At 42.2% G+C, this 15,384-nt stretch overlaps 1 protein-coding gene across 1 annotated transcript in view; it reads left to right on the top strand.

Annotated features, from left to right (window-relative positions):
* VPS8 (VPS8 subunit of CORVET complex) overlaps positions 1 to 15,384 on the top strand; it is a 66,758-nt gene that overhangs the window by 3,216 nt on the left and 48,158 nt on the right. Inside the window, exons 4-16 of the mRNA XM_077785613.1 lie at positions 591 to 684; positions 1,230 to 1,262; positions 2,652 to 2,706; positions 7,856 to 7,980; positions 9,391 to 9,477; positions 10,475 to 10,542; positions 11,122 to 11,275; positions 11,375 to 11,434; positions 12,221 to 12,328; positions 13,121 to 13,201; positions 13,709 to 13,879; positions 14,560 to 14,634; positions 15,107 to 15,142. Of these exons, the coding sequence (XP_077641739.1) occupies positions 591 to 684; positions 1,230 to 1,262; positions 2,652 to 2,706; positions 7,856 to 7,980; positions 9,391 to 9,477; positions 10,475 to 10,542; positions 11,122 to 11,275; positions 11,375 to 11,434; positions 12,221 to 12,328; positions 13,121 to 13,201; positions 13,709 to 13,879; positions 14,560 to 14,634; positions 15,107 to 15,142 (1,147 nt within the window). The remainder of the gene's footprint in view (positions 1 to 590; positions 685 to 1,229; positions 1,263 to 2,651; positions 2,707 to 7,855; positions 7,981 to 9,390; positions 9,478 to 10,474; positions 10,543 to 11,121; positions 11,276 to 11,374; positions 11,435 to 12,220; positions 12,329 to 13,120; positions 13,202 to 13,708; positions 13,880 to 14,559; positions 14,635 to 15,106; positions 15,143 to 15,384) is intronic.

The following is a 15,384-nucleotide window of genomic DNA, read 5'->3' as shown; positions in this document are numbered from 1 at the left end:
TGCTGCGGAATTTCCCTGTCCTGCCTTTTAGAGTTTACCAGAGCTGTTTTGAAATTAACTGATCCTGCACTGGTTAGTTTAAAAAGACATATTCTCCATAAACAGAAGCACTTAAGCTTTCATATCAGGTGAGATGTGTATTAATTGAAGGCTGTTCTCTGCCATACATCCAGTTTTCCTACAGGTCTGCATTCTGCTAATGAGCCTTTTCCAGTTGTGCATTTTCTGCAGATACTCATTTACAGGCTTAAACTTCCTCACTCACTGAAAGAGCTGAAATGTTGCTTTCAGGATGTATTAGTGAATTCTAAGGCTTGCAGATACGTGCTTGAAACTGACCATTTGTTTGGGGAAGTAAGTTTTTTTACTCTAGGAGCTAAGACCAAACTGTGTGCAGGCACAGCAGGGCAGAGAAGGCTTTGCTGATTATCTCATGTCTTACCTCATTCTGTGGCCCCAAGAAGAAGAATGGAAATTGAATGGGTTACAGGTGTATGCAGAATTTACCTGCTGGCTTGGCTGTGAGTTAGGCACAGTTCCAAGCTTTTATTCTGCTCTAATGCTTTTTGGTTTGTTTCTTAATTCCTTAGGAAGAAAAAACTCCCAGATTCTCTCTCACTCCATGGATCAGTGATACGGCTCTCCCTCCTGAAAGGAATTTCTGCCCAAGTAGCATCTGCAGCAGTAAGTGTCATCTTCTGGGCAACTCCACTAAGAAAAATTTGAAACTCTTTTGGTATGTGTGGAGGGGGTGTGTGAGATTTCCTGTCTGGCCCAACTGTTAGTTCCGTGTAACACCATGTTAGGGGCATCAGCTACTAGCCTGTAGTCTAGGCAGCAGTGAAGCAGGGCTTAGCTGACTTGCTGCATTAGTGATGTGGTGGGTCACTTTTAGCACTGATTTGTGTTGTTAGATGTCACAAAACTTGGTGGGAAATGTTCATATAACATGAAAGTGTGCTTGAAGGTGCTGGAACTGCGTTTGCTCAATGCCTCCAACAGACACGTGGCTCTTTGAGAAGAACACAGTAACTTTCACACGGAATTACAGGATATTCTGCTTCCTCTTTCTGGGCATTTCTAGCCAATGGTTCCCTCAGCTCTGTTTGCCCTGCTGGGGCCATTAAAATGCAGCTGGTGGTGATTTTTCTGTGTGTTGTAGTTGTTCTAATTATTAGACATGCATGATCTATGAGTTGTGTCTCTCACGGGGTCTCCTGTTTCCCCAGGACAAAGTGGATGCTGGCTTGCCCACTGCAATTGTAAGTACTCATACAATTTTCAAGGATTGTATATTTAGTTTTCATGCCAGTTTGTTATAGCAGTATTAAGACAGCTGATAAATGCATCTTCCTTGAATTTTCAAGTGGGAGGAGTGGGAGGAGCAGCATGAAAGCTCCCTGGGGCCAGAGTCCAGTCTTCCTTCATTGCCTGGCTGCCCCTCTGCTGAGCAAGCCCCACACCCTCCCTTTTTTATATCATCACCAGAGTGTCTTAGCTGAGCACCTGATGTGTCTCCATCTGTTGAACACACTGAATTTCCCTAATTGTTTCTTCTTTGCCAGTTTTTTATGGAAACTTAAACTGGAGTGCTGCAAATGATGGGTTTAAAATCTGTCTCTCTGTCTGAAGTATTAACTAAAAAGCTGTCTGAAGGATACTCCTGCTTAGCAATTTGCATCAAAGTTGTTGAAGTCAAGCATGCTAATCATGTCTAAATATGTCAGAAACTGCCTGTAGGAGAATGAGAAGATAAACATTTTAATGAGGTAAAATACAGTCAATATTTGCTCTGCCTTTGTGAAGTGAGTTTTAATGTTTTACAAAGGAACTAAAGGTGTGCTCAGTCCCTTCAACTGTAGCAACAGCAGCCCATAAGAAAATATATTTTTGTTTAAAAAAGAAGAGGAAAAAGTAGTCACTTCTAAGGCAAAAGACTGCACAGTGAAGTTGGAAACATGCTGTAACTGATATGTACATAGAATAAAAACCTGTAATTAAACATCCAGACATTTTAATTTTTTTAAACTAACTTAGACATTTTAAGAAATAAAAAGTAGAACGAGATTAATACATCTACAGCATTATGTGATTTCTAGTAAGTTTTATATCATTGAGTGCAGGTTGGCAAGTGCAGTAGGATCTTTGAGGATATGTTAAATAGGATTTGTTTAGGATTTGTTAAATAGGATTTGTTTCCCCATGGAAAAAAATTGGAGTCTCTGGCTTGCTGTGGACTGCTCTTCAGGGGGCCAGCACTGGCCAGGGTTTTAGAAGAGTTCAGATGTAGAAGAAGCATCTGATTTAGGATAAAATCCCAAGTATTTATACTCAGCAACTACATCAAAGAGTGAGACTGACTTTAGAAAGATGAAATTTTGCTGTGGGTACCACTCCGGGCATTTGAATTTCAAACAACAGAGGAAAAAGCAGCCCTCTGATCTTGAGATAATCTGTGTGATGGTTGTTCAGGTGTAGTAGCTGTCTGTCTTCATCTAGGAATTGTGCTTGTCACTTATAAATTGAAGAAGTTACAACCTTTGAAATCTTCCATTGGAATCTTCCAATCTTTTGGCAAACTTTGCTTGATAAGTGGTGGATTTGTGAAAGATGTTTCTTCTGCTTTCAATCTTCCTGTATGCCTCTTTCAGGCAGCATCGAATCTGATAGCAGTGGGGACTTCCCATGGTTTAGCACTGATATTTGGTAAGTTAAAAATAAAGTCTGGAGTTTTTTTTTGCATTTTAATGATCTTAAAAAAATGCAAACACAAGCTAAAAACCTACAGCCTGATTTATAACTGCAAGTTGGGTTTCTTCTAAGATGTTGTTTGTGCTAAATGCGTTTCTCTTTCAGTAAAGAAATGAGGCAGAAGTAATATTTGTCGTCCTTATTCATGTTTCTTGTGCGTTGTTGGGGTTTGACACTTTGATATTGAGAAACTTAACCACGTGGGAATTGTCTAAAGAGCCTTTTCTATGTTTGAATAGAAAATACTCTGTTGTCATGTGTAAGAGACCACAACCTGTATGCAACCATCATCAGTAATAATCTTCTGCCCTGTGTCCAAATAGGTGTCAGCTTTATGGGAGTTGTGTTCCCTGGGAAGTGGGGCTTCTGACCCCTGGCTGTCTGCAGACTTGTTCCCTGGGTGTCTCCTTCCCTTCCCCTGCACCAGGCAGACACCTCTGGGTCCCTTCATTCTGTCATTCTGTTCTGCCTCTTATCACCAAACTCTCTTACAAGGTTTTCTGAGTTTGTGCCTCTGTTTGCCCAGCTTACCACCTGGGACAGAACAGCTCTTGAACTGTTCCCAGTCACATTCAGGTTTTGTGCCCTTTGCCTGTGCAGCCCAGTTCTTACCCAGTTTACATATTTCAGTGTATTTATTCATGCTGGTTGAAATTCTTGGAGACCAAAAGTTATGGGGGACAAGGTACTCCAGAGAGATGGGAAAGACTGAAAGTGCAAGACTCACCTTCCTGGGTATTTAGGTATTAAAATATTTGATGCCATTTGTTTAATTCAGCATTCAAACAATTCTGCTCCCTTAAGGGAAGGAGATTGAAGAGAGCCTCAGATCCCACCCAAAGGTCCAAGGTGCTGGGTAAGGGGCACTCGACCTGCACTGAGGGGAACTCTGATGAAGATTTTCATCCTGAGGGTGTTCAAGCTTTAGTTAAAGTTGAGACAGGTTGTGTCTCTTTGCTTGGGAATATTCAAAATTCAGCAAGCCCCTGGGCTGGCTGGTCTCTTTGACCTTGCTTGGAGCAGTAGTACTGGGCCAGACACCTCCATGCAAAGCTCCCTTACAGCTGAAGTGACTCCATGATTCTGTGCTGTAATTTAAAAGTGATGAGGAATGGAAGTACAGTGTCCAGTTTTGTTTCAGGATGCTTCCTGGACACTTATTCTCTGCTGAATTCCTTCAGTTCTGTAACTAAAACTTGGGCATTCACCCCAGTGCTCTCAGATATATCTAAAAAGAGAGACATCCTGGCAGGATAGGGCTCTAGAAGGCTTTGTTGTGTACAAAGAGAGGGTTGGAGATCTGGCTTGGGTTTATTCTGAAATTTAAACCAAGACTAGATTTCTATAGACCAGTCAGTATCTCTATTTTTTTTTTTTTTTTTTTTTTTTTTTGGCTAGATGTGTAAATTAGGGTCAGATTTACTCCCTGAAGGTTTGTAAAGTATGTGCAGGGTTTATACTGTACAATGGGAGCATAACGTCTTTTTTGCATGCAAAATTGTATGTCCATTTTTTTTGTTTCTGAACATATTTCTCTGAATTCTTGTCACTAACACATTTTTAAGCTTTATTTTTTCTTTCATCTATTTGATTTCAACTAATTTGTCTTTTTTCCTAAGCCCACCTGTACTCATGACTTGTCTGCTCTGTCCTTATTATAGACAACTTGGGAAACTTTCATTCTGCTTTTTTGAATGCTTCTGTTGACTCCTGAAACATTATCACAGGGCAGTTCTCAGGCTGCACATGTAATATTGAAAAGCAAACTTCCCTTCTGGATTAATGTTGGATTAGATGCCAAGTCTGACATTCTGGAAGTGTTGCAGAAGAGGTGGTAGGAGGGGATGTCTGGAGGCCTGGAGACACTCTCCTCTGGTACCTGGGTGAAAATAGTTTTACCAGTTATGCTACAATGAGTTTCCAGTTTCATTTCCTCTCCAATTTCTATTTTTTGGTCTTCTATGCATTGAAGTTCAAATGTATAAACTCACTTTTTAAACTGCCTGGTTTTAGAACACTAGACATCACAGCATCATTTCTTGAGTAAATCGGAAGGGGAAACATTAACCAAAGGAAACACTCAGCAAAATCTGAAGTTCTTCTGTCTTCGGAGATTGTCAGATATGTACTGTTCATTGCTTCACTCCTTTCTCTTACATTGATTTCTGGCTTTTCTCTCCTCTTTTGGCCCCTTTCTGTGTGGACTGAAAGGCAAAGGTACAGTACCACTGCTGTGTGCATGTCCCTGCATGACCAGGCCCTGTGCTGCCCAGGTTGCATGTTGTCTGTGCCAGGATTTCAGGGGATCCCAGCAGTGCAGGAACCACTCGGTGGATGATGCAGCTGGGAATTGCTTAGTGAGTGCATGTGCACTGCACACTCCCAGATTCTCCAGGCAGGGACAGTAGAGGAGCAGGTAAATGTGATTTTTGTAACGTCCTAGGGCAGCAGGTGCATTGCTGCTTGTAAAAGTGTTGTTTTGGGGAAGGACAAGGCTCTTCCATGAGATCACCATCCACTGACAGCATTTCCTGGCACTGTGCCTAATAAAATTAGTAGTGTGTCAGTAATTCTGCAGAAAACCAAGTAGGCCTTTCAAACTCGGGAAAGTCGGGGCATAAGGAGAAGATCTTGATGAAAACCTGGTCATCCAAGCAGTATCAACTTCTGCAGTGCTGTGCTCATTTCTTTGGTTTGGAAAATTACTTCTTTCACATCCACAAACTTGTCTTTATTCTGTATGTCCAGAATTATGTTTAAACTCCATCTCATTTTCATGTCAGACTCTGAGAGCAGCACAGTTACTGCTGGAAAATTTTCAGATGAAGAATTGCCTTACGCAAATTTAAAAACTAAAAACACTTTTTGGCAATTGATAGCCACCTTTGTTTCAAGCATTTGGCAAATACTTTTTATGTTTAATCCTTAATGTGCCTTACTTGCAAGCTGATAGTACATGTCTGGAAAATCATTAGATCAGCTTTTATAACCTTTTGCTTTTGTCTTTTTTTATTACTTTTCCAGCTTATTAGTAGAAGCTCATTGATTTTCTGACCTTGCTTTGCCTTGGAAGCAATTTCATCCATATTATAGTTGAGTTTAAAAAAAAAAATCTTGTCTCATAGCTCTTATTATATGTCATCTTTCAGCTGTCGGGAAAAAGAACAAGTACTGGATTGGTCATACAAATCACTTAATTTTGGGATACAATAGGGGCCTTGTTTGTTTTGAATTGACATTGCAGGTGAGGGAAAAAGCAAATGGTTTCTGAAAGTTCCTGTGGGGATACATATAAAGATGTAAAACCTTTTCAGAGAAACCCGTGGAGAATTCTCCTTTTTCATGCCTGAGAAGAAGCAGGTTATTGTTTGAGTCAGTGATGAGCTTAGGCTGAAGTGGAAAGTACTTCCATGAATGAAGAAGTCATTCACCTTTAATATAAGGAGCTGCAATATTCCCTTATTTTCAAACTGATTTTTATGGTTCGGTGGTATTTTTGTAAATGAACTGCATTTCCAGGCCTCTGGAACAGGTGCTGTTTCTTTGGTTCTTGACACCATTTGAAGAATATCTTTCTGTGAAACCTGTTTTCCAGCTGTAGCTCTGTTTTCTTTTAACTTCTGTGGAACTCTTTCATAATTCATCTTCTTTTTCCTTTACCTGTTCTGATGTATGCTGTGAACACCCCTGTCACAGCGATGTCAAGGTGTGTCCTAGCAGCATGGCCAAGAATGTTTTCTCTTCACTCTGAGCAGTGCTTTAGAGTAATCCAGGTGTTCAGATGTTGTTGGTACTGATGTTTATTTCTGAACTCCACTCCTGCCTCTTCATACAGGTGGGATTTGAAAGGTGACTCCCACTCTCACTGTCTGAACAGACTGATAAATGCATTACTTTGGGCAAGAAATGTAGGGTACATCCATGCTTTGTTTCACAGCCAGAACATTCCCAGCAGTGCTGCAGCTTGGAGAAACATGTCCCATGCCTTAGACACATCTTCCAGGGTGTTTCTAGTGCTCAGCTCTGTTTCCTTGAGCCAGTGCTTTCCCTTCCTTGCTCAAGGTGAATCGAGCAGGCAGTGTTATTGTGGTGCTTCTGATGTATTTCATATCCCTGTAGTCTTCATTCCAGTTCTCACAAAGCATCTTTTCCCACTCCTTCACTCAAAAGCAGGACCAAAGTGGAGACAAGTGAAAAAAGCAGCTCCAGAACATTTTTCTTAGCTTTTGAGAGCAGTGCACCAAAGACAGGCAGAGGATTCTCAGCCAAACTCATGAAGAGCAGCATCTTGTAAAGTGCTTGTGTATCTCTTATTGTGAGAACCTCCAAGAACTTGATACAGACAGAGGTGCCCATGGTTTGTGGTGTGCAGGAGTGGACAGGGCATGGCCCTGCAGCAGTGCAGTCCCTGTGGAGGCTCTGCAAGCCATGGCACCACCTTTGCAGCAGCCTGTGGCTCAGGGAGGGAGTTCCTTTATAGAGTAAGAGCTGAATGCACCAGAAGTCATTGAGTGTTTTTACTGTGCAGCTTGGAGACAAAAGTGCCTTCTCCTTCCAGCCTTTGGCCTTTAGCAACAAAACCAAGGAGTAAAATTACATAGTAAGAATAAAATTGTCATATCATTTTACTTACCAAAAGCCTCTGTTGGGTTTTTGTAATTGATGTTCAAAGGCAGAAATACAAGGCTCAAAAGATAGAATTAATTTTGTCATCTTCATTGCTACAACTTAAGCACTGTTGCAGAATAGTGAAAGGAAAGTTAGATACTGATTTGATTTTTCTAGTAGTTTCTTTTTCAGTATATAATACCTCTGCATTTCCATATTTCCTGTCCCTGGTTTGTACTTCTAAAAATAATTTTTTATTATTTCTCTACAAGTTTATTTATGATACAATTATTTAGTATTTCTCTTCAAGACAGTGTTCCACTCTTTTTGTTCTAACATGAGCTCTCATCTTCTAAACTCCTTTTTAAAAGAAATTAACTGTAAGACTGTGAATTGTTAATGTACCCCAGGTGAACTATATGTGTAAATAATTTCATGATGTTAATTTTAACCATTGCTCTTCCTTTAATTTTTTTTACTGATTGTTCTGCTCCAGATCAGAACCAGGCTCTCCGGCTGTGTCTGGGCAGCACCGCAGTTGGGGCCCAGTACGGGGCCATCTCTGCTCTCAGCATCAACCATGACTGTTCCAGGCTGCTCTGTGGCTTTGCAAAAGGACAGGTAATTCCCAAAGGATGAGCTGCTCCAGTGCTCTATCCTGAGAGGTTACCTGGAGGTGCCAACAGCTCCAAGCCAAGCCTCCTCGGTCTGTAGCTGCGTGTTAGCTGGTTCAGTTCTCAGAAGCAGCACATACAGCTTGATGTGCCCGGAGCCTTTTGGGGCAACCAATTCCTGCTGAATCAGGTTTCTGTAGAGGAAGTGAGTAATGCAGAATATAACAAAGGGTTAAATTAATTGTGTCATAATTCCTGTTAAACTGAAATGTGCAATGGCTCACTGGGACAAGCAGTTTAGTCTTTCTAGGTCACTCTCTGAGGTCTGTGCATGGTAATTAAAGCTTTTTTTTACTGTGGTGTTGACTTGAAATTCTTGAAATTCATATGTAACCCTCAAGTTAATTTTTGCTAATACCATACTTGTATGTCATAAATAGCATAGCTTTTGAAGGGAAAAGGGATTGAGTCTGTTGTAGTTTTATATCAAAGGAGAGAAAGCAATTTGTGAGCAAAAGTAACAAGACTAAACCAAAATAGGTAGACATTACCTTGGTAACATTTAGAGGAGTACAAAGAAGGCTACTTTTTGCATTCATTTTCCTTTGCTTTCACCTTCATAGGTGCAAAGACACCCCTGTGACTATGGTTGGACTAAATGACAGCTTGCTGCAGGCTGTACTTAATTCATGCAGGACAGCAGCCAGTTTTAAATGATGCTCAGATAAAATGTTTTGGAACAAGAGCTCTGAAACATTTGGTCTAGAAGCATTCGTAGATGAATTATGGGATCACATAAAGTACTGCTTCCCTTAAAGTTTTATTCAGATTGTAATCTCAGCTCTTCTGGGCAGTTATGCAGTGTGCAGTTTGGGACTTCCTGCTTCTTAGCTGAGAAATTGGTTGAATTTAATATTAGGTACAAGCCAAGGTCTATTCTCCTATCTGCCTTGTCATGCTGAGCAAGCTCAGGAGGAGAGGAGGAACAAGGTTCATGGTAGCCATGAAGATGCTTGAGTTTTGCTCAGGGGTGTTAGCAGAGATTTTTCACCTGTTCACTGGTTCTGAGAGAGAGAAATGCATTTGACTTGTTGGGTGGTAACAAAGTTATCTTACACTCTTTAATGTTTTTATCAGGCAGCTGTAGGATGAGGGAGATTGGGCAGGTGGGGAGAGCTGGCCAAAAGGACAGGATTCAGAGTTGAGATGATAACATGGTGTCAGCTCTAAGCAGACAAGTGAACTGCTTGGAGAAACAAGACAGGAACATATTTCAAGTCACTTTTCTTTGATATGAAACCCCTACTGAGCCAGGATGGTAGTGTCAGTATAGGAATTTGTTGCTGTACTGTAATGCATGAAGTGATGGAGAGCACCCCTTGACAGTGAATATGTACTGAGCACAATCTGCTTGCAGATCACCATGTGGGATCTGGCCAGTGGGAAGCTGCTGCGATCAATAACAGATGCCCACCCTCCAGGAACAGCCATTTTGCACATCAAGGTAATAAACACTATATGTATTGCTTTTATCCCAGTTCTATTCAGTCAGATGTGGTGACTTTCCTTGTGCAGTACTTTTAGATTTTAGATGAGAGCAGCTGCCTATGGCAGTGGTATCCAGAGATGAGAAAAATGAGCAGAAATTCTGTTTTAAAATGAAACTGAGTATACTGACATAATAGTTTTGTCTGTGAGTTGTACTGTAACGAACAGTTGTTGTCTGTTGTAACTCCTCTCTCCAATGCCAAAATGTTGAAAAATTAGTTGTTAGAATACATTTCTCTAAAACTTGCAGTGTTTTGTCCTGAATACATGACTTGCCAAGTTTCAACTTAAAAGAATCTGAACTGTAGAAAGTAGCTTCTGTAAGCAGTTTTTCAAATAGCTTGTTGGGGATGTTTTGGGTTGAAAGAGAAAGCATCTATGGCTTCCTGTTCAGCATAGTGTTGTTGTCATACACAGAAAATAATATCTGAGTTTGTGCCGGCTTTGTTTCACATGGCCTCAAATGTTTATGGGCTTACAGATTCTGGATTGCAAACACCCCCAGAAGTGTCCCCAGTGGAGACTGTGATCCTTAGCCTGAATTACTCAATATCTTTAGAAGTTCAGGATGTTTCTGATTTGGGTCTGTCTGTAACTGCAGCCCATCCAGCAGCTCTGGCCCCAACCCATGTGCTTGAGGCTGAGAGCCCTTCTAGAGGCAGCTCAGGTTTTGGTGTGATGCAGTTCTGAGCTGCAGCATAAATTAGTGGGGCTTTGGTGCCAAAATCTGTCAACAGGGCTTGCTGGGGATATGAAGGTGAAACACAAACCTTGCTTTTCTTGCATATCATAAAAAACCCCAGTAATTGTCTCAACTCGGTATGTGAAAGGTGTCTTTCTGTAGGTGCACTGCTTGTACTCTGTTTGTTGTTAGTACTGCCATAGCATGTATTTTTATATCCAGTTTTTGTAGTTTATTTCTTAGGGCTATTTTAATCTTGTTTTCTGCTCAGTTTACAGATGATCCAACACTCGCAATTTGCAATGACAGCGGAGGCTCTGTGTTTGAACTGTCATTTAAGTAAGACAATAACTCTACCCAGAGAAAGTACAAGAAACCAATTCTGGGTCATGGTTTCTAAAACCTAGGGAGAAGAAAACCTATTGAAACCAATACAGTTACTGCCTGAATGTTGAAGGTGTAATTTAGGGCTGCAGAGTAACTTCTCAGCTGAAGCAAGATGGTGTGTGGCAGTGCAATACCCAAAGAAGAGCCATAGTTGTTAAGTTGCTGTATTGTCCAGAATTTGACACTTTTTATGGGCTCTTGGTAGCTGTCACAAAAGTGCTGCCTCTCATTTTATCTTGGCTCATTAGTGAGAGCTGTCCTCCAGTAGCTGCTCATTTTACTTTTGGCCTCTTCAAGAGGAGGAAGGATTGACAGTCAATCTGATAAAGTCCAGGCATTTCCCAAACCTTATTCTCAGATAAGATCTTAAGGAATTCTTGTCTGTATCTGAGGAGCTGTATGGGATTGCCTCCAGTGCCATGTCTGAAGTGATCCCTGGGGCTGTGTAAGGGACTTTTTAGAAGTAGTGTTTATGAAGAATCACTCCTGAGATTGTTGGGCTACCACCAAGCTGATCTGTGCTCTTTGCAGGAGGGTTATGGGAGTGAGGACGTGCGAGTCTCGGTGTCTCTTCAGTGGCTCTAAGGGGGAAGTTTGCTGTATTGAGCCGTTACATGCAAAGGTTGATTTGAGAGACCATCCTATCACCCAGTATTCACTGCTGGCCATGGCCTCCCTCACTAAGGTAATTTGCTGCTTGCAGGAGACTTGATGTGAGAGATCACAAAGAAGCTCTCTGCTGTATACTCAGGCATTTTATTTTGACTTCTTGTTTTCCTTGAAGATCCTGGTTATTGGCCTGAAGCCATCTCTGAAAGTGTGGATGACCTTTCCTTATGGCCGTGTGAGTAATAAAGTGAAACAGGTGCTTTTTGGGTTATGGCTAGAAATGTTTTTTTGGAGGGAAGGAGATCAGGAACAGGTGTTTGGTACCACTGCCTTCCACAACACTGTGAAATTGCAGTGATAATCTGTGGGTCTGATGTGTGGAGATTGGCAGAGAGGAGATGAGAAGGCTGCTTCTACCTGTACCTCTGTGAAGATGCTGATTTTCTCAAATAAGCAGGCATCCTTCAGCTTCTTGTCTTTCCTGCCGCAGTCTATATGCATCCAAACGTGGGATTTTGACCTGATTATGGCTACAGTCACCTTGGACTGGGGCCACTGTTTTATATTAGAACCATACAGCAGTACCCTTAATTACAGGGACAGGAACCAAGAGGAATTCGAGCATTAAACAGTCTTCTGAATTCTTGATTAATCACTTTCACTGATCAATGGCCTAATTATTGGAAAAGCAGCTGGGGGAAGATGTGGGATAGGTTATGTTAGGAGAATGGAGACAAGGGGAATATCAAGCTGCAGCTTGTTGTAGTCCATGTATCCGTGTGGGATTGGATCTACCCTGTGCAGCTCGGACACCAGTAGTGTTCTGTCTGGGTGTCCATTTTACCAAGAGCTCCCAAATGCGTGCATTGGGAGAGCACAAACTGCTGCCAGGAATTTGCTTTGCAGCACCTGTGTGTACCAGGCACAGTCAGAAGTGAGAAGCAGATGATGAGCCACATGTTCTGGAGCTGAGAGTCTGCCTGGTGTGCCTGAACCCCTGGCTGTGCTTTTTGTGTGATAGATGGACCCTTCGAGTGTCCCTCTGCTGGCGTGGCACTTCGTGGCTGTGCAGAACTCGGTGAACCCCATGCTTGCCTTCTGTCGAGGAGATGTCGTGTACTTCCTTCTGGTGAGCCTGGGCTGGTCTGTGCTGCTTTCAGGTGGTCACATCTCATCCACACATTCAGGGATTGAGTCTCTGTCTCAGTACAGTATGATAGCTGAGCATGCTGGGAACAGCTGCAGCTTCCCAATGGCTTGGGAAAACCAGCCTAGTGGTCACTGCTTTTCAGCTGCAGTGGTGCCTTTGCCTGGAGGCATGAGATTTATCTGTCCAGAAGTATTGATTTGCAGTGTGTTTCTACTGGAGATATGTGTGTGGCTTGTTTTCCGGGAGAGCATGTGAATTTGAGACACCATCTTAGTTTTTGCTTTAAAAGATGAGTCTGGAAAAAAATTGTGTAAAACACTAAGAAAAGATCTTTCAGTCCTATTGATGTATAACTTGAGGGCTTGGTGCTCATCCTGTTTAGATCTGCAGCAGTTACATGTGCAGATACGATTGTTTGGAGACAATTTCATGCTGCTTTCAGTATGAGAGCAGCACCTAGCCTTCTGAAAATCTGGCATTTTTGCTTTAGAGTGCTAAGTTTGTTTTCCAACTCTGCAATCATGTGGGACTTTAAGTTTTGTTTAATTACCCAGACATGCTGTCTGGATTGAATCCTCTTTCTCCTCTCTCATCTCTCCTGGTAAAACTGGGGAGAAAGAGAAGGGTGCATGTTTAAACTTTACTTGCTGAGATGTTTCTCTGGGGGGAGCTGAGGATTCCTGGAGTCAGTGTGGTGCCCTGTGGGAACTGAGAGGCTGAACTGAAGGAAGTCTTTGAGTCTAAGTCAGTCTTGTCCAATTTCTCTTTTAGGTCAAGAGAGATGATAGTGGTGCAATACATGTCACAAAGCAGAGGCAGCTTCATCTGCACTATGATCTCATCAACTTTACTGTAAGTCTCAGTACTGCAGAATGGTTAAATTTTTTTGCACTAGTTTTCTTGTAAGTGTATCTCACTAGCCCTTAGTTCTTTGCTCTTGGCTTTGTTTATCTGATAACTAACTGAAAATGTCATTATGCTTGGGACTCTGGGAAACCAGCACAATGTGGTAACCACCCAGGAATGGGTGGTGTAGTTGCCTTAGCTTTGACACCTCTGGATAGAAGGTGTGCTGGAGCATAAACTGTGTGCCAAGAGGACAAGAGCTCTGGTGGATTACTATTTGTCTATAGCTGTTTTCTATAAAGATTCCTGTAATTTCTCTGCAGAAGAACTTTCGTTAATCTCTGTGTTTGAAGTTATGCATGTGTGCAGTTGTGCAGTGGCTGTGTATAGTAACTAAGCTACTGGCTGTCCCAGAATTCCCAGTAGGGAATGCTCAGGGGTATGGCCAGAGCCTGTTTCCTTGGCTCTAATGCAGAATGCATTGCTGAAATGTGGAATTTGGTGCTTTTGCAGTGGATCAACTCACGGACAGCAGTGCTGCTGGACAGTGTGGAGAAGCTGCACGTCATAGACCGTCAGACTCAGGAGGAGCTGGAGACCATCGAGATCTCAGAGGTTCAGCTGGTCTACAACAGCAGCCACTTCAAATCCCTGGCCACAGGGGGCAATGTCAGCGAGGCCTTGGTAGGCACTGGTGGCCTGTTGGTGTTTGCAGCTGTGTTTGATGTAGGCCCTAAGTGGAATCCTGGAGGGAAAAAGCCCTTTGGAAGCATCTCAGAAGTCAGACAGGGTGGTGACTAACACAGCTAACACACAGTTTACGTTTCCTTTGGTGCATTGAAGGGTGTGGGGACTGCTTCTCTTTTACCAAGGTCTGGAATACTCTGTCTAAGATAAAAGCTGATGTGCTTTATTCTTTAAGATGATTTTTTACTTAATACACCACAGACTGGAGCACTGGCTACTGGCAGTCAAACTGTTGTTGTAGCAGCTCTCATTTCAATGGATATCTTTCCATCTGTGTGCCCTGCACATTTGCGCTTGAGGAAGATATGTGAAGAAGCAAGTGGCAAGGAAAGGGCCCCCATAACCTTTTGACACCTGAGCGTAGAGTCAGAGCCTTACTTCATATCTTTGGGTAGCCAGAGCTCAGTAGCACTTGAAGCTGAGTTCACAAGCAGGAGGGAGTGACAGCAGAGCTCTTTGACTTACCACTGCTCAGCAATTTGTGGTGCTCTTTCTCCAGCCTCATTTTGATTTCTGCATTACAAAGGATCTTGAAAGTGTATTTATGTTGTTTGGGAAATAATTAAAAAAAAACAACAAAGCACAGTTTTACTTGCAATTGGTTTTTCTCCCTGTAGGCACTGGTTGGAGAGAAAGCTTGTTACCAGTCCATCAGCAGCTGTGGTGGTCAGGTCTTTTACCTTGGAACTAAGGTAAGTGGGGGAAATTTTTCAATAAAAATACAGGGCATAGAGTGTTGTTGGTAGCTCTTCTAGAAAAGGGCAATTTGTCTTCTATGGAGATGTGTACTGGGAAAAGGTTCTTTGTGCACTTATGTTGTGGGGTGAAGGAAATGTGCACTAATTTGGTTTTAGTCAGGGTATGGGCTGAGTGAGACATTGTCATAGTTTCACAATATCCTGATTCATTCTGCTCCAGGGTAAACTTAGCCTTACTTAACTGATATGTTCTCTGCCCTAAGCTTCTCTGTCTCTGTTATAAATGTGCTAGGGAATAAGCAGAAGAAAATAAGACAGCAGCGAAAACTGGGCTCCAATTGATGCTGCTTGTGGGTTGCTTTTTTTATTCATCTGTGCTGGAATGCTGTGGTGGATCTGTGGGGTACTACAGGCTGCATGAGCAACTGCCAGTAAATAACTTTCAGTTTCTTTTTTTCTTTCCCAGTCTGTTCATGTCTTGACATTGAGGAGCTGGAGAGAGGTATGTTGGGATGGAGAATACAGCTTAGGCTTGAATTGCTTAAATCTAGCTCAAAACAGGGAGGGAGCATTTGTGAATAATTTTCTGGGTACTGTGTTCAGAATTCCTGATTGCTACACAGAGCTAGTGCTGTGGATACACTGATTTTCATGGGGACACTGGGACTCCTGCTTGCCTAAATTCCCAGGCTGAATAATGGAGATCCTGTTCTCCCAAACAAGACATCATGCCTTGCTCTGTCA

The sequence above is a fragment of the Lonchura striata genome, chromosome 10 (assembly GCF_046129695.1).
Source record: "Lonchura striata isolate bLonStr1 chromosome 10, bLonStr1.mat, whole genome shotgun sequence".
NCBI lineage: Eukaryota > Metazoa > Chordata > Aves > Passeriformes > Estrildidae > Lonchura > Lonchura striata.
This window is presented reverse-complemented; position numbering and strand designations above follow the sequence as displayed.